The following is an 18,962-nucleotide window of genomic DNA, read 5'->3' on the forward strand; positions in this document are numbered from 1 at the left end:
CAGTGTGCACAAGTCTACTGAGGAGCTGCAGTGATGTGTCACATTAAGGAGGTGGGAAGCAGCAGTGGTCAGCAGGGTCTGACTTTCACTATGAAAGTCAGTGGAAAGGGAGAAAACTAAATTCACAAGTTCTACAATATTCGCACAGATTTTACTTCAATGCTTAAATTCCTCGTTTCCATTTGGGTTTTCCACATTGTTGTCATCACTGGACCTTACTATCCTGGCAGTGCAATGTTGCGCGTTTAACATTATTGTTCCTTTTTGCAAAATTTTCCAACACAATACCTACAGCCATCTGCAATGTGTATACTTCTTTTTATTGTAGTAATGAAAATGAAGCAAAGGCCACAAATGTTTCAAATACTTTTAAAAAATGCTCTTTAGTACAAAAGTGGCCTCATCAGTAAATTATGTTTAATAGTTTGAGGAACAATCATGTGAATATTTGTCACCACTTGAATGGTACATTTTCTTCCAAACACTTATCCGTTTTACCACACTCGGTGTCGGATGCATCATGACCGTTTTAAATTACACTTCAAGGTCTCAGATTCTTAGCAATTTCTTGAATATTCAATGATAAACTGGACATTCTCTGCCCATTATTTTATGCTTAGTATTTAAAATGCTGCTACTATTACATCTAACTTAAAATTCAGTCACATGGACCCTGTACAAATATTTGGTGTTTTTTAAGGCCCCTCAAGACATCTTTTTGGGAAAAATAACAAACAAACAAAACAAAAAAAAAAACTAAAACATAAGAGCCATAATCTGCCCAAATTGAAAAAGGAAGAGCTGCAGAAAATAAATAATTGTCCTGGCCAACACCCTAGCTCTTTCTCTCAAAGGAGTGTGTGTCAAAACCAGTACTAAGCAGTTTGACAACACTGCACTGATGTAGAACAGAAGACCTATTTGCAGTAATAACTGGACAAAAACACTTTAGAAGCTTGTTCGTTGTGCTCATTTAGTGTTTGAATGTCTTAAGAGCTGCTTAAAGGCTACAAGAAGGCATGAAAATAAAAACTGAACATCAAAGGATTCATATAATTAACTGCGTAGCTTGCACACAGATTTTGGATTATAATGAATTTTGAGTCAAAAACAAAAGCCCGAAAACATTCACCATCTGGCTTACTGTTGAGTTTTCATACAGTTCAAAATTATTCACATGAATCCACTTAACCCTTTAGCAGATTCTGAACATACGTGCAACTGAAGCAGCTCAACGTGGCAAGAATATAGATTAAATAAATTGACCACAATAAAATGCAATGTGGGGAAAGAAAAGAAATATGAAAAAAAATAAATAAATCAAAGCCATTTACCTTGTTCACAGCTCTCTACTGCACCATACTGCGCGAGCATACCGTCCAAAACCTGAGAATATAGAAGAAAATCTATTTATCTGACAACTTTATGCTAAACTAGTTAAGATGTAGATGTTTAAGAGCAACTGGTTCAGATAAAAGCTGATGAATTCTTCGTCTAGTAATTTTGTATATTTTAATTTGCTGCTTTTTTGCAGAGCATCTGTGCAACATGAGCCAATTGTGGCCAAGGAGCTGAATTATTACAAAAGAATAAAAATATAAATAAAAGTTTGGAGGAAAGAAAACCCCTATGCATCCATCCAATATCAAGGGAGCTAAAGAAAAACAAATGCACTGACTCATTTGTTGTCAGGAGCTGAGTTATTACAAAAATATAAATAACCCAAACCTTAAAGTTACAAAAACAATACATACAGCTATAAAGAGAAGAATCTGACAGGAAATATATTGAAAATGTACATTATGACTGAAATTTGTGGTCTTCACCATATTGTAGGTAAAAAAAAAATTAAAGCTACAAAAAGAAATCTAAATGCAACTAATTTAAGAGTTGCAAATTACAAACAATTTTTTTTATTTATATATTTGAGAAGCTAAAAGTTTTCCATCTAAGAAACTCTGAAGAACACAGGCTTTTAATTTTAATTCATGGATGTGGTTGCGAGTTGGCGAGAAACAGAGCAGGCTTGTAAGCTAAGCTAGGACCTCTGACCATGCTCAGTCGAACACATGGCCACACCCCCTCGAGAGCTCAACCCCACTTTCCAGCCAACAAGACTGCGTCCCCCTGCCCCCACCTCCCCAACTCTAATAAACCACCAACCAGGCAACCTCCCGCCTCCCTGCCATCTGTGCTCCCAGTCATTGGCTGCTCCCGCCGCTGATATGGTTCCCCTGAAGACGAGCCTCGCTTGCTGGCTTCTGCGGCCGCCCGTCCGCCTGATGGGACCAATGGGAATCCAGGCCATTCAGGAAAGGGTGGGGTGCATTCCAGCAGGAAGCAGCAGCAGCTGGGGGAGGGGTGTGGGTTCATGCTACACATTCTGTGAATCAGCGCACATGGAGGGGAAGGGGAAGCAGTCCAGGCCCACCCACCCACAACAGCCTGTGAACACGCCACTACTCGGTCCACATTCTCCCTTTTCATAGAGCTTCATACGCTCATTGACTTATATACGTTACTACACATAACGCAAGGCTGTTTTATTAAAAAGACCTTGCTATTCTGTTGATTCGAACCCTGCAACTTTCCCCCCCTCCCCACCCTCTTCCATTCACAACAGGAAAATAAGCTGTCTTGCTACATGCTAGGAACATACTGGAGCTGCATTAAAGGGACACGCGTAGGCAAAGCGAGCCCACCATTACAAAACGTGGGCTCGTCTGCAGCCATTTGATCAGTTTCTAAATCACACCGAAATGTTAAAGCTGTGCATTAACCTCCAAGATTTGGAGCAGCGCAAGCACGCGTTGTGCAATAAGAAAATTCTCATTTGGCTTTGTTTGTGCTTATAAGGCAGAAGATAAAAAGGACAGCGCAAGCACATGTTATCACAGTTAAACCTCTGCAAAGCAGGGTGGAGGTGGGGGGTGTCACATAAAGCAGCACAAAATTCCACACTCGGACAGTGGGATTGGACAAAAAGATTGTTTTTTAAGAAGCTGGTGCATTAATTTGCATGGCCTAAGAAAAGGAAGCAATATTCACTTAGGCAGAATACTTGTGTGAATGAACAATACTTTCCTATGCACAAAACAACAAAGGCAGACCGACTGAGGTCCAAGCCTCAGTACATTTATCCAGAGGACGGCTGTGAACTCTGACTTCAAGTGATATACATTTTGACACAAAGTTAACCTTTAATGGAGCAGCAAACGGCATGCACACAGACAGAGGGTCACTTTAACCGTGCCAGTGCTTCCAAAACCTGCTGTACAAATCCGCCTGAAGATCACATAATTTATGCAGCCAGACACCTTCGCCTTGTCAAATCAGACCCGTTTTCTTGAAAACTTGAAATAAATAAGCACAGAGGCCGACTTCCAGAATACTACACTGAATTCACAAATCTGCACAATAATTCCAGACCTGAGGTAATGGTTAACCTCAGCAATGCGGCTTATGCCAACACTAAATTTCAGTTTTATAAGATTAATATGGTTCAGAATAATTTTGGACACGTCAAGCAATTTTACAGACAACTGCAGGGAAATTATATATACAAAATAAATACATTTAAATATCCATCCCCTTAAAATGTTTATGTACCTTTACAAGCAGAGACTGAAAGACATAAGTATATGAATATATTGTGAAAAGTGTAGATTTCAATTTGTTCTCCAAATATATTTGCACACAATTTTGACATTGTAGACAGCAACTCTAACAGCAACAGTACTCTTATTAAAAGGTACATCGGGATTTTTAAAAGTTTCATCAAATTTCCACATTCCAGTTTGAGAACCTAAAGCAGGCACAGTCGTCTTCTGCTTGGTGAACCAGTGCATCTTGAGCTGCCCCTCCCCCACCTGTTGCTGTGAATAGTAAATAAGCTAAAAAAAAAAAAAAAAACCCTCGACTCCACAAAGACTAATTTGGCTAAAAGAATTAAAATAAAAAACAAGCATCAAGACAAAACTGACTTGGAAACTTTAGCAGCTCCAATATATATACTTTTTCCCTTTTTTACAAATGCATTAAAAAAATAAAAATAAAATAAAAACAGCTGACAAGCTACAAGCAAAATGTCTGTTAAGCAACCTACTACAGGCTGGCTACCTGAGCAGATAACTAATAATTAACCAGCAAATTGCAGCTTGTTACAGTTGTCTTAATCTAAAGAGAGCATAACAGCGATAATGGTATAATATTCCATGCAATAAGCAACTCCACCCCAAAACAGAGAAGCGGCATTCAGCTTCTAAGCACCACAAATCTGGAACAAACTTCCAGAAACATTGCATAACAGCTGAAACACAGTTCCTTTCAATCAAGGCTAAAAGGATTGAGCAACATACTTCATGTGTGTCAATTTTGATGATGGCACTTGACAAAATGCAATGCTTGTTACTGGTTCTACAATTGGTAGCTTATGTTTTTACGTTTCTGTGATGTAAAAAACTTTGAACTGTCTTGTTGCTGAAATGTGCTGTACAAATAAACTTGACTGAAAACCATCACATTTGTCTGTGGATATGTAAACTCAAATATAAAATTTCATAACCAGATCCACACAACAACATGTAGCAATTTTTCTCACCCTTCATATTTACTACAAAAAATGTATCCAAATTGGTCAAAAATTAGAATTGGCAGGTCAGATCTAAAGGAAAAAAATTAAATTTCTGGACAAACCCTGCTCAGGGAATGAATCTGTAACCAAAACAGACTTATTTTCTTTTGGTTACAGAATGAAAAAAAAAAAAAAAAAAAAAAACTGATTACAAATTAATCAGAGTTGCATTATTTTAGCAGCAGCATTGTTGCTTTTCTGTTTTAAATAAAATTTGATAAAGCTCATGTGTAGATAATACTAAATCGTGATATTTTTAATTCACAATTGCTACATAAAGAAAGTCTTAAATTGGCTTAAAGCTTAAGTGTAGGCTTTAAAACCCAACTTCAAAAACATTTCAAGCGTTCTGAGTTTTACAGTTCCTGAAAGAGTGATGATGGGAAATTTCCGTGACTTATCCTCAGCTGCTAAAGAACCCATGTTCAGAAGAAAAAAGAACAGAAAAAAAATCTCTTGATCTTTTCAGCCACAAACATTTGATGCACAAATCTAAGTCGCACTACTGGCTGCAGCCCCAGTCAGACAAATAATCAAGTGCATGCTCAATTGAAATCCAAAGGCAAGGTGACTCAGGAGGCCACTAAATGAGAGCCCATTTGAGCTGCCCGATTGTGCCACACCCTGGAAGGAGTTAGCAGCCTGTTAGCACTCACCTCCCACTGCATGTGAGGCGGGATGTTCCTGATCTGCAGCTTACAGCTCCTGGAGACAAGAGAGAAAGAGGGTGGGGGATGGATGAAGACGACATTACATGAATGGGTGGGGGGTGGGGGGNCGAGACAAAACTGTTAATGCCACTAAGGGCAAGAAGCTACAAGTGGAAAACACAAAAATCCGCTTTTGTTTCTTTTGAGTTCAACTTAAACCACATTACTGAAGATCAATACACTTAGAAAACAATGTTAGACTTTGGAAAAAGAAAAACTGCAGGGTTTATGGCACTTTAATATGCAATCAAGGGCATCAACATCAAACACATTTAAAATAGAAAATGTACCCTTCCAGCACACTTCCTGTCATCAGTTTTAACACTATCCTAATTTTCCCTCACATGTTTAATCCTTTGTGCAAAATATAATTTAGAAGAACACCCGGACATGCCAAAAACATTACTTTCAATCAATATATTTAAAATTATTTGCTCTGTTCCCCTGAATGATGAGGTTGGAACCCCAGCGAGTCTTTAGGCCAACTCTTCCACCCAAACAGATCCTTATCCAGGAGCACCCAGCTGTGGTGTCAAAAAAAAAAAAAAAAAAAAAAAAAAAACTGCTCAGGGAGGGCGGATGCAAATGTCCTCAGAAACCAACAGGAATCTGGATCAAGACAAGTCAAAATCGTGTACTTGTTCACACAGAGTGTGCATACAGCAAGAGCAAGTGGAGACCAGCAATTACAATGGTGCTGCTGTGCTCCGTCACCAGAAACACAACAAAGACAAAAATCCCCAATTCATTCCTTTTAGCATTAAGGGTCCACACCACCACAGTTTCATAACCCAACATACTCATGCACAACAGCAGGAGTACACTGACTATCCGATCATTTCCACAAAAATCAATGGAACTTGTGAATCTGCGTTTGGACTTCCGTAATTGTTAGTCTGCATGATTTAGCTTAAACATTAAAAGCAGCAGGTACTGTTCATTTTAAAGTGCACACACACCTACCTAAATTAACAAAGCATACGTACAGACAAGGGTGGGAGCAAGAACACATACACCATGTGTGCTTGAACTTTGAACCCAAACCGGCTGTAAGATCAGCTTCACACTCACGTCACATGATTTATGTGCAGTTCATCTAAAACGGTGCGCTGACCTTTTTCAGTAAGAGTACAATCTTTAAGAGTAACGTTTCAAGTTCCCACAATCATCTGCTAATAAAACCACTTAAGCTCTAAACGCACGCAATTTAATTGAATGTAAAAATTTGTAATTATGATGTTACCTTTTATGGAATTAAGGTTTAAATATGGCATACAAATCCATTTTTGCAGAGTAATGGCCATAATTCATAAAATTTCCCTGGCACGTGCTACCCCATTTGTCAAATCTGTCAATTTGACAAATGGAACAAAGGGGAAACTACCCAATTGTCAATGAGCAAATTGTAAAGAAAATTCAAAAATAACTCAACAGGAATTTCAACCCTTTCCGCTCCGCCGTGCCATTCCTGGCTCATCTAGAGTCTTCCCTTTGCATGCTCCCAATGCTCCGCATTGCGGTGGGAGCGCCATGCAAGATGTGCAAACGCACAAAGTACTTCCAGTTGGATTAACCTATAGCTGCGCACACACACACACACACACACAAGAAGTCAGCCAGGGTATGTGTTGGGATTGGGGTGGTGGGGTATACATTCCAAGCCAAAGCCTTTCATTTGGTGAGGTGAGCGTGTGTGTAGATGTGTGGGGTGTGGTATGGAGGGTGGGGGATAGCCCTGTTTTAGGCAAGGGTAACAAGGGCCCTCTCTGCCCCATGGGGGTGGGGCCCTGTTGCCATGGACACGGACAAGTCCACTGACAGGAACTTGCAGAGCAGGGTTAAAAGTGGGAGGGGAAGGGAAGCAGGGGAGGCCTGCAAGTGACTGGGGTTGGCTCGTCATGTGATGGCCAGGAGGAGGCTGGGCTCCTTATTTACTTTCAAAATGGACCAACACTCCACACATTAGCCGCCTGCTCAAGACCTATGGGCCCATATGGCGGAGACGCGGGCGTACGGACACAAGTACTTAGGCACATGCGGCCATAAAAGCCACAAGAGGCATCACAAGTGACGGAAGCATGCAGAGCACCTGTATTTTCTCCATTTGCTCATAATCCAGCCATACAGACGTATTCAACAAGGGACACGAGGTCCGTGCTTGATGCCCATTCACAGCAACTGAATGCCGTATGCAGACCTGAGTGACTGAATACGATCAGGTTCCCAGTGACCCTCACAGACCTCAAGGTACTCACCCCCCCCAAAAAAAAAAAAACTACTTTAATGCAAATCAGGCATTTAACGTTCAGCAGCCTACTTTTGTACATTTCAGTCTTGATCCAACCGAAACAAATTCTGTCCCCCTCTCCCACCCCTTTTAAAGAGCCACAGCATAAAACGAAGTCATACTGAAAAATATGGCCACCCAAAACCCAAGATCAGTTATTTTTCTGCACAGGTGGGCTCCCTAGTGACCTCATGACCCAGAGTTTTGCTACTAGGATGTAGCAGATATTTCTAAGAAACAACCTTGATAAGATATACACATTTATCTAGATAAGACACTAGATTTACAAGAAAATAAAAAAAATTAATTAGAACAATACAAATATTCTAATTTCCCACATTATGAAAAAAAAGGCTTATACACCTTTGAGCAAGAGAGCCGGTTACTTGCCATTTTACACACAGCCACCCCCCCTTTTGGCCATGCTGTCCCCCCCCTCTCCAAGTATGACACATGAACATGTGCGTTTCTCTGATACGCAACACATACGTCTGACAATATAACTTCAGCTTAAACCATTTTAATTTTACTGAAATTGCTTAATTGCAAAAAACTTTTGCAATACAAGTGCAGTTTTAGAGAATGTAAAAATTGTGTAAAGTAAATCCACCTTAAACAGTAAAGGGTTTTACTTCCTTAAAGAGTTTTTAAAGAACAAGAGCACATGACTGAGGAGTGGGTGTCATTTTTAAGTGAAGAAAAAAAGCAAAAGATTGAAATGGCCCTCTGCAAGCTGTTTGTAAACCAAGATATTTAACTGAATGCTGTAGGGAGAATTTTTCTGACATCAAATCTTTTTTTTTTTTTTAAACATCACCCAAAACAAAATCATGCTCCGTAGCATGTCACTTTACACCAACCTAATATGAACCTCCTAGATGTAGCAACCCCACCTTGATCTGTGGTGTAGCACCTCCTCTTCCTGAGGAGTTCAAAGGTTAAGGCATAATGATTGGCCAAGCCTTCTAGTCAAAGTGTGCAGGCTGGAATGTAAAGAGACCCCCCTCTCCCCCTCTGGCATAGTACAAGTGTGTGCATGCAAGTATGTGTGTAGCCTATAATGAGCACTATTCCCATCAATGGCCATCACAAAGTCCTACATGGCATAGGACTAGCATGTTTCAACTCTCCTGGCGCCAACAAAGCAGCACAAAAAATTGACTTTTGTGCAGCCACAGTCGACACTGCAGGGCATGCTATAAGACGGCAAAGATAGATTTAGCACCAAAATTATAGTCAAATTCACCTGGCTTCTGAAAGCAGCATAAATATTACAAATAAAATCCCACCAGTTGCCAGAGAAAGACACATTCCACGTCAAGATCCTAAAACTCCTGTATACGCTTCCCCCGCCCCCCAAAAATCCAGTGACAAATATTAGGGTAGGGTAGGAAGACAAAACGCTTGTTGCTGCCACACGTGAAATTTTGAGTCTATGCATTTGACCTTATAGTCTGCTCTTCTGCAGGACATAAAACTAAGGTAATTTCCACTGACCAGTAAATTCTATACTTTTGGGGAGTTTTTTTATATTAAAATGCCACATATTAGTTACATACATAAATAAATGTCACCAGCATTTATAATAAAAACTGAAGCCAATACCCTTGATTTGAGATAGGTTTTTCACTCGCAAGCTAACGCCATGTGGTAGCTAGCTCAAACATTTGTCAAGAGCTTGCTTAGGGTTTGTTGCCTCACGAGTACGTAGGAGTTAAGAAAAAAAAAAAGCCATTAACTGTGGGCTCTGTTTCCAGTTTTGTTGATTTGATATATAATGTAATAAAGATCTGAATTTTTTTTAAGTTTAGCTCTTCACATGTAATTTGCAAAAATATTAGATGCATTTTTATATTTAAAGTACACCAAGTGTAATACATTTTTAGATTTGTTTATCTGAAAAAAGGAGTCATTTACTGAAACTTTGGCTCTGACTTTCACACACATCTTGTGAAAGTCAGTCATTGGTAAAAAAAATTTTGTTAAAATTACAAGAGTAACTAAATAAAGATGCATTATGAGGCAACACTTTGTAATATAATTTAATTGAGGACGTCATTTAAGACGGTGTTTAGTAGAAAGTGAGCCAACCAGTCCAAGTCTACCCAAACACGTAAAAACATTATAAATAAAATTAAAACGTTCCCTTCTTCCGCCATTACTAAAAATGCACATTTTAATAAGCCAAGCCATAAATTGGCGTAATGCATCAAAATAATGCTTCCACTAGCAAATTCAATGCATGTATTTTATGCTAAACGAGATTAATTATGGGCAAATTACGTCACCACTAAAAACAACGCACATATTTTAAAACTTCAGTCAACTGGCTGACGGAGCTCAAGTTACGTTACTTATACGAGAAATATGCAGAATTTCCTCCAAAAAATTAATTACGCCACCACCAAGCGTGACTACAAGGCTCCAACTCTGACACTGAATGTTTTTTCTCGTGAGTTGGGGCCCAAAATCTACAATTACACTCATGTTTGGGAGTCCATCTCATGCAACAGCAACACAACGTGCTGGGGAAGGGCGGAAGCGTGGGGCAGACAGGGAAGAATGACGGGCAGCTCCTTCTCAAATGGACGACTCCACAAAAGGCCCGTATGCCACAAATTCAGCTTGTACTCGCTCTCAAAACACACATTTCGAGGGGTTAACCAGCCACCTCGAGCTTTTAGCTCACACAGTCACTGTATGCGTGTTTAAGAAAACAAATATGGTGGAAGTGCGAAATGAAGCCAAATTCACAGCGGTTTCAGGAGCAGTGTGCAGTCATGGTGAAAGAAGGAGTACAGTACACAACCGTGCACCCTTTTTATTTGACCCCACAAGATTAAGGGTGAAAATACATTTCAGAATTTTAAAAAGGGCACCATTTCGAAAATATGCGTGTTTAACAACAATACAGCGTATTGTACACACTACTTTAAAAATAGAAAAGACGCTGCTTGTAAAATAAAATGTTAGGTGTTCAAAGTAAAGCTAAGCTACCCTACAAAACTTAATATTTGACCTACCTTTGACGTTTAGGGACAGAGTGCTCCACTTCCAGAACTTTCCCATGAAGTTCAACTTTACCTAAAGAAAAAAAAAAAAAAGCCACTTTAATTTGTCCACCACATGACCTCCATTCAACTCAAGCCTCATAAAAAAACGTAGCTAATTAAGGACGTTTGTTCCTTCCCTGTCTTACCAAAACAGTACGTGAACATGGCGATGTAGTACATTTAACAAAGACGTGATATTTAAAGTATAAGTTTGACGAAGTCGTATTGTATGAAATTACACGAGTTTCGCTAAATTCGTGTTAACCCCAATGAGACGAAAAGTCTGAAAATATGCAAAAGCAAAAGTGTGGCTCAGTAAGTTGGCCTACATTTTCGCTAACACAATTAGACCACCTGGTGTATCAGCATGCATGTTTGAAGTGGCTTCACTTCGACGGCCTACACTTTGAAAACCTGATGAGAGTTTATGTTCAAACTGGAGGCTGGAAATTTAAGAGTAGCACAAAATAAGAACAGAACACTGACTTCCACGCTCACTACACGGCGTCCACAGCCTCGCTGCCTGCGAGCAGCGTTAAGCCTTGATATCCTCATGATTGTGTTTACTCTACCATTTTATCAATGGAAATAGCAGAAATTTCACTCAAACCTGTGGGGGGTTGAAGCCATTTGTCTGAACCCAGAGTGTCAAAAAGCCATGCAAAGGTTGTGCGTTGGTGTGTGTGTATTCGTGTATGTGTGTGTGTGAAAGAGAGAGAAACAATTGGATACACCCCCACCCTGCAGGAGTATACATGCATTTGCCTTAGATATTCGTAAAGAAATCTGGACACATGTAGCAAGGCCGTGCGTATGCACTTTAAATTTCACTTTAATTTTTTTTTTTTTTGGCAATTGTTTAAAATGAAATCTCACCTGAAAGAACATCGATGGCCCTCATCGCCGCCTTCTCGTCCGGGCAATCCACAAACGCATAGCCAGTTTTGACGAGAAACGGACCACTGTGCGGAATCTTCCACTGTTTGAAGATACTTTCCAAGTCCTCGTCGCTCGCCTCTGCGCTCACGTTGCCGATGTATAGCTTATTCATGTTCCACGCCGAAACGGGACAATCTTTACGCTGGAGAGAGGTGGAGGGGGGAGGTGGAGAAAAGAAGAGACAGTTGTTCGCCCTCTCTCACGGATGTGCGCCCGAATCGCCCTGCTTGCTTCTTCTCCCCTAGCCCTTTTACTACTACTACTATACGGAGCGGCTGTGGCGTGCTTCCCGGTCGGTTCGAGCCACAGATAGATTTAAACTGGCAGCCCCTCCACAGTGCGTTTGCGCTCCCTCGCCCCCCTCGGTCACTGTCGCGCAATAAATAAATGCTCAATTATTAATCTCGCCTCGCTCCAAAACGATGGCGGGCCGGGCAAGGGAAAAAAAAAAAAAAAAAAAAAGAGGAGAAACTACTTTTGTCTCTTCCTCCAAAACCCCCTTTTGGCAAAGAGACAGAGAATGTCACACACAGTAAGGCTGGCTGGCGCCCGCCTCTGAGTCTACAGCCTGGAATAAGAAGAAGAAAGGGCAGGAGGAGTAAAAAAAAAAAAAAAAAAGATCCTCCGCTATTCCGGCCTTTTTTTTTTTTTCTGAATGAGCCACGTGTTCAAACTACAAATCAGCCCACACGTGAGGAATCCCAATTGCTCAATTAAGTGTTTGGGGGATTGGGGGAAAATTGCACGGGAATCTGGGGTGGAGACAGCAGCGAATGAGGAGTGAAGAGAAAAAGGAGGGGAAGAGTGGATTGATGTTGGAAAAGAGAGAGAGAAAGAGAGAGAGAGAAAAATGCCATGAGTTATGTGCGTAAAGGTTTTCCGTGCAAACTAGTGTATTCACTAGAATCACATTCGTGCTGCCTTGCGCTGCAAAGCCTGGCTTCTGATTGGTCGGCTGAAGCATACGCACGCCCATAGGAGGGAGACGCTGATATTGCGGGGGCTTGCGCGCATAAGTGCGTTGTAGTGATGACACGGTTGAATGAAAGAGCATGGCAAAAGGGGGTGGGGCCAATCATATACGAGTTTTGCACTATACGTTATTAAAACTTCGCATTAGCAATATTTAATATTAAGAGTCCCGTTTGCATGGGAGGACCCTGGGTCGCTCCTTGGGCCCTCATGCAATGCGAGAATGACACGTCTGCCACTACTTCCCACATGGCGGCATCCATCTTCTCCAGCATAGCGTGGAGCCATGCCCTCTTTGGTCCACAACTCAAAGTCCAGCAGCAGGCCCCATTTGCTCGAGGTCACACGCAGGAAAAGTATGACTTGAGCTGGGATTCTTGCTGTTTGCTTAAAAAATATCTATTAGACTTCTTGACGCAACGGGTACGCCATGTGGAGCGAAGACACACGAGAATCCCCAATGCCCGTATTTGAAAAAAAAAAATGAAAAAAAAAAATCACTGAATGAGGGGAGTGGTTTCCCTCTCCAATGTTCCCCTAGTGTGCCTTGTAACGTATAGACACATGTTGAATGCATACCTTTTCAGTTAACATATATATGTTAACTGAAAACATAGGAAGATAACAATAATGTCCATTTTATGAGTCACACCAAGCAATCCTACTAATGGCCACCAGTCAATATACTGTCAAAGCAGATTCTATACAAGGTTTTCAATATGTGGTGTGTAATCAGTGAATGAATAAAATCCTACCATTTTATTAGGGAGGATTAAAAACCCTGATAAAACATGTCAAAGTATAGAAATTGATGAAATACTGCAGTAAGTCCCATCCTGTAAAAGTTTATTTAAAAAAAAAAAAATCAAGTTATTTTCATTTTAATGGGGAAAAAAAATTATAAATTAGCAAAGTATGAAGTAATGTCTAATTTTCTGGAATCCCCCAACTTATCAGTGTAAGTGAAATGATTCAATAATACAAATACATAGACACACAGCAAAGAATAGTGCACGTTAAACAGGGGTAAAACGTCCAATAATATAATGTGCAGTTAAGCAGCAAGCTGTAATGATCCATTCAGCTCCCTTCACTATCTTCTGCAGGACACTTTTGGCTATCATATTCTACTTGCTGGACTAACTGCTGCTGTAGTATCTCCATGATTATCACTTCTGTTAATACAAAAAAAATAGAGTTATTTGTTTTATAAAAACAAAATATTTTTTATTTTACAAAACCAAAATAGGCACATTTATTTAACTTGAACTGTCCATGGTAAATAAACTCAATTAAACTTGTCATGAATACATTATTTTCAAACAATGACTTAAAAAAACTCATAAGTAAACAACAATGCATTTACGTTCTTCTTCTGATAAATTTATTCAAAATCACATATCTAATTAAGAAATTTAACAATACAATAATTGCATGTCCTCAAAGGTAGCCAATAAATAAAGTCATAACTTTAATCCACTGGCCACATGTTACGTGGCACAAATACGAACTGTATGCTTTGAAAGAAAAAGTTGAAGCATGAAGAGTGAACGGGGGCTGCAATAAAATTTGTAAACATAACTTATCAAGTCCAGATATTGATCAAAATGAGTCATAAATTGATAAACTAGTCAACCCAATCTCCATGGTAAAATTGGGGAAAGTAGTTATTGGTGTCGCTTAATCAAATCAGTTGTTTTCATTCATCTGTCCGTCCGTCCAGCCATCGCCTGTCCCATCCGTCCACTGTACTTGTTTGATCCATGTCGGTTGGGGAGCGAAGGGGTCAGCCTAAAGGAGGGCGTCCACTCACGATAAAGGGGTACATATATGCACTGGTCATTGGACAAGAGCTGTTGTTGCATTGTAGAGCAAATTGGTTATGACAATCAAGATGCTAGGCTTAATGTTAAAATGATTAAATGGAAAATGTTGTAAACACAGAAAGCAGAAAATATTTAACCATCATAATATAAAGTGCAAATATAGGCAGAAAATCTCCAGTGAACCTTTTAGATCCTCTCACTATCTTCTAAAGGCAGTCTTGTGACATATAGCAGCTGGGATATTGCAGTCTTTCAAATACTGCTGTGTACTATATTGCAAGGATGTCAGTAAAGAGTAATTTGAACAGAACTGTATCACACCCTGCTCTGTTGCTGCTATTTAGACAACTCTTGCTGTATAGTGAATGTGTGGTTTTTATAAGTACCACTAGTCTGAGAAAAGCTGGCACCAGGTAAACAAAAATGATTAACTATTAATTAAAGCTGGAGTATGTGACTTTTATAATATATATATTTACATATTTGTTGAAATTGTCATTGTGTCGTCACAGTAAGAAATTTGTGAAAAAAATAAAATCAATCTAGCTCGTCTGCCTTCTTCCAGGCAGAGGAGCTAGAAACAACCAACTAACTAGAAACAACCAATCAGAACCATGAGGAGAGTCTTAGCGCTGTCAGTGAGGCTTGTGTACCCACTGCTCACCCCCCACTATGATTTCTCCAGAACTCTCAGCATCTCAGTCACTAAATGGTGGCATTAAGGTGCAAAGAGAGTTCATGCAACTCCCCCAAATATATTTGGAGTGAATGCAAGGAACTTGAAATATTATATCTTTTTTTTTTCTTTTTTTAACTCTGGACACTAAGGTTGTTGTCTTTTTATTTACACATAATAACTGATATTTTGCAGACATTCTAGTTCATAAAATTCAGAGAAGTGCTAGCCTGTTTTACTGTGAGAGGTTCTAATTCTTTGGATCTGTAGCGGTTTCTGATATGGGCAACATGGGCAACTGCCCAGGGCAGCAACTTGTAGGGGGCGGTACTACGTGCCATGCCTTCTTTTTCCTCTGTATCTCATATTGCTACAATAGAAACAACCATAGTTACTATAATCTTCAAGGTCGTTTTTGTGTTCATATCCTTTTTAGAAAGGAAAAAAAAAAAATCTAAAATAGTTTCATAAAAACTACTTTTATGTGGACACGATTCAAATACCTTTACATCAAGTTGTATTCACAATAATTACTTACTGCTAAAGCAATGCCGTCACTGTGGGTTTAGTGGTTTTGAAAGCAAAGCTACTGTGTTATCAATTCTGTGGTGAATGATTTGTTTAGATCATGTTTCTGCAGATTTACATTTCATTCTAGGAAAATCATATGGTCCTATAATTTAAATTAAAGTAATATTAACTGGGTACAAAACAACTAGTTTGCCACCTTTCAGTAAAAAAGCAGGTGTACTTTACAAGCTAAAACAGCTATTTTGTAAAAATGAATGAGATTGTATTTTAGAACTGTAACAATAATTACAATAGTATTTTTCTTTTTAAATAAATCTGCCTTTACAGAAAAACTGGTTTATTAAGTCAAACAGTAAAGTGGGCTCTAATCAGGGTCGGATTTAGGTCCCCATGTTTGGTGCCCCACCCACCTATAGGCCTTTTTAACTTAAGCAAATTTCAACAGATTGTTAGTTAGATACAAAAAAAATTGTAAAATAAATTTAGCTTTTGTCTTTCCTAAAAACATTCTCTTAAAAATTTAATAATTTCTTAAAATTTCTTTACCTGTTACAAAAAAATAAAATAAAATAAAATAAACAAGACAGAAATTATACAACAACTATGCCAGACTTGTTTGTGGCAACGTCATAAACCCATAGAAAAACATCAAAACCAAAGCATGCTGTTGTCACATTTGCCATCTTTGAAGCACCACTTCTTAGTAGTTGTGTATTGGTTCTCTGCACAAAACTCCAACAATTAAAATGCCTGACTTGATATGCATTTCTTTGGAAATGTATAAAACAGAGTTCGCAAAACATCCATTCATAAATATATTTTAAAAAATGATTTTGAGATCTTAAAAACCTTAAAGTTCTTGAGGTGATTGTCCCAGGTTCAAGTCCCGGTTTTGGGCAATTTATTGCATGTCATCCTCGTCTCTTATGTCCAAAGCTATTCAATAAAGGTGACTGGTGCCAAAAATAAAAAAATTGGGTTAAGGGTTATTGTGCCAGGAAGCCCTTGCTAAAGCCTGACCTGTTAGCTGCTGGATAATTGGTGTTGGTTTCTGTTAAGCAATAAATGATCAATATGCCCAGTTAATACGGCAGGTTTTTGTGGATGCAAAAAGTTATATTATGATAAATAATTTCAAAATATTTTCCAAACCTCATTTCAACCTATAACTTGTTCAGTTCTGCTGAAAAATGAACAAAATTAAAAGTACATAAAAAATGTTGCAGCCACTCGGTAGATCTGCCTAAACACCTTTTTGCAGAGGGTCAGCCTTTAGTCTTCCATGGTACACACTGACGCCCAACTTGTTGAATCTTGCTTACCCAAAATAAAGTTCAGCTGTCCCAGAAGAATGTGCGTAACATTTGCTCATTGAATAATTTGGCTAAAGCCTCAGTTTGAGGAGAGTTTACAACAGATAAATAATGGTCTTGTACAAATCAGCCTGGAGAAAAGTACAAAAATCTACTGTATTGTGTAAAAACAACAGGACAATAAAGACAGTAATGACTAGTGGAACAAATTATGGGAAACTGGAGGTTTCCTCAAAATGGCTGAAAGGATTGAAACTGGCACAGAGACTAGAAATAACCCTGATGAAGCGGCAGAAATTTCTGCAAAGTTCAGTTTTTTTTCTAGACATGACAAAAGTGTCCACTGTTCTCATGCTTGGACGAAGAGTCGGGGCAGTAAAACTTTTCTAAGTCTTTTCTTCCATAAAATAAACCATAAAAAAAATTGCAAAACATTTTCTGAAAGTTTGTGGGACAATGTCTCATAATTGATTAAAGCTAACCTTTAACTTTAGGGCCATGACTCTGACGTTTGTCACAATAACAACAGTGAACATGAACAAAAGAGCACCACCGCCACAGTGAAACACGGCGGCGGCAGCATCGTGAAGTTAAAATTATGAATGGTTGAAAATACTAGTCATTTCTGACCTAAAAGTTTTAGGTGTTGACGATGACAAGGAGTTTCATTCGTTAGCTTCAGAGTGGAGTCATACATCAGTATATAGAGAAAATTAAAGAGTTAAGGGGGAAAAAAATGTGTATGTTTTGAAATTAAAAAGACACTATCCTGGATTATTGACTGGACGTGAGGTGTGCTCACGATCTGATGGAGTTACTGAACTTTTGCAAATGAGTGTGTGATGATAGATTCCAACCAATGAAGATAGAATATTGAAATTGAATAGGCTTCATCAAAGTATTAAGGGTTTGTACACTTGTGCTGTTGGGATGCATATGTTTTATCATTCTTTATAGTAGTCCTGCTTACAGATTTGTTTGTTTTTAAGTTAAAGTAGACAAGGTACATTTCAAATCACATGGTGGGGGGGAGAGGGTGAAAAAAAGTAATGAAAATACTTAGGATTCTTATTATGTCACCAAACGTGGGGCGTGTAGACTTTTGAAAGCTACATATCCTTGCAGTGTTTATCTCCATGTGCACACTCATCTAAAAGCAGGTTACAAAGGGGAAGTGTTGCTTCAGTGGGCCCTTCATCCAGCGGCTCAGACTCTAGGGGCCATGTCTGCTTCGGAGGGTGGTACTCCTACTCCTCCTCCTTCTCCCTGCTCCTGAGCAAACACCCCGAGCCTTCCGATTGGCTAACCTGCTCGACCAATCAGCGCGGCGCGGAGCCTCCTAGTACTACCGCTGCCGGCTCGGCCTCAGCCGCGCTCGCTCATTGGCTCCCCGGCTTCAACTATTCTATATGAATCAGCGCGCCAACTGTGCGTCTCCGGCCGTGTTTCCTCCTCTCGGCTTCGTCGTAAACCCTAAAGATGGAACGAAACACGCCAGATCCGGGCCGCTTTTTCTAACGGTTCTCAACTTCTTCAAGAAGTTCCCTCCGCCCTTTTACTTTCCCTGCGGCTGCTCTCATTAAGCAGGGTTATTTAAATAATAATACTACAAGATAGAGAACGCATTTAATTAAAGATCCTTAAAACTTTTGAACACAGGATACGTCTAGTGAAGTTTGCAACTCCTAAACAGTCTCATAAGAATTGTTTAATCAAATTCAAATTAACACATGTATTCCCTGTCGATCCGTGTAAGCGATTTAAATAGCGTTTAAGCAATATAGGCAAAAACTATTCCCCCNNNNAGTGAGCCAAGGTGTTTAGCTTTAATAATTTCCACCGCTATCCAAAACAATGGCGGCCACACAGAGGTGCTCCGTCGGTTGGAAAGTGTCAGATTGTGCTCTTTGTGTTGCTCCAGGATGTATAGACAGCAGCCATTTGCACTCTCTCTCCTCGCCCTGTCGGTTTAAATGAACTGATGCATGGCTGCAGCCTCTCTCTGACTCTGTGTGTGCGTGT

The 18,962-nt window shown here is 39.5% G+C and overlaps 1 protein-coding gene across 4 annotated transcripts in view; it reads right to left on the reverse strand.

Moving 5' to 3' along the window:
* The window catches only part of igf2bp3 (insulin-like growth factor 2 mRNA binding protein 3), a 32,137-nt gene extending 13,402 nt beyond the window's left edge, over positions 1–18,735 (reverse strand). For 3 of the 4 annotated variants that reach the window (XM_008421686.2, XM_008421684.2, XM_008421682.2), the window contains exons 1-4: positions 11,560–18,735; positions 10,654–10,714; positions 5,290–5,338; positions 1,335–1,386 (exon numbers count right to left, since the gene is read on the reverse strand). In XM_008421686.2, coding sequence (XP_008419908.1) covers positions 1,335–1,386; positions 5,290–5,338; positions 10,654–10,714; positions 11,560–11,734 — 337 coding nt within the window. In that variant the 5' untranslated portion in view covers positions 11,735–18,735. Of the gene's footprint in view, positions 1–1,334; positions 1,387–5,289; positions 5,339–10,653; positions 10,715–11,293; positions 11,460–11,559 lie in introns of those variants that run through there. The other variant, XM_008421683.2, reaches the window with a different exon arrangement.
* Positions 18,736–18,962: the final 227 nt, after the last annotated feature.

Source organism: Poecilia reticulata, linkage group LG11 (assembly GCF_000633615.1).
Source record: "Poecilia reticulata strain Guanapo linkage group LG11, Guppy_female_1.0+MT, whole genome shotgun sequence".
Lineage (NCBI taxonomy): Eukaryota > Metazoa > Chordata > Actinopteri > Cyprinodontiformes > Poeciliidae > Poecilia > Poecilia reticulata.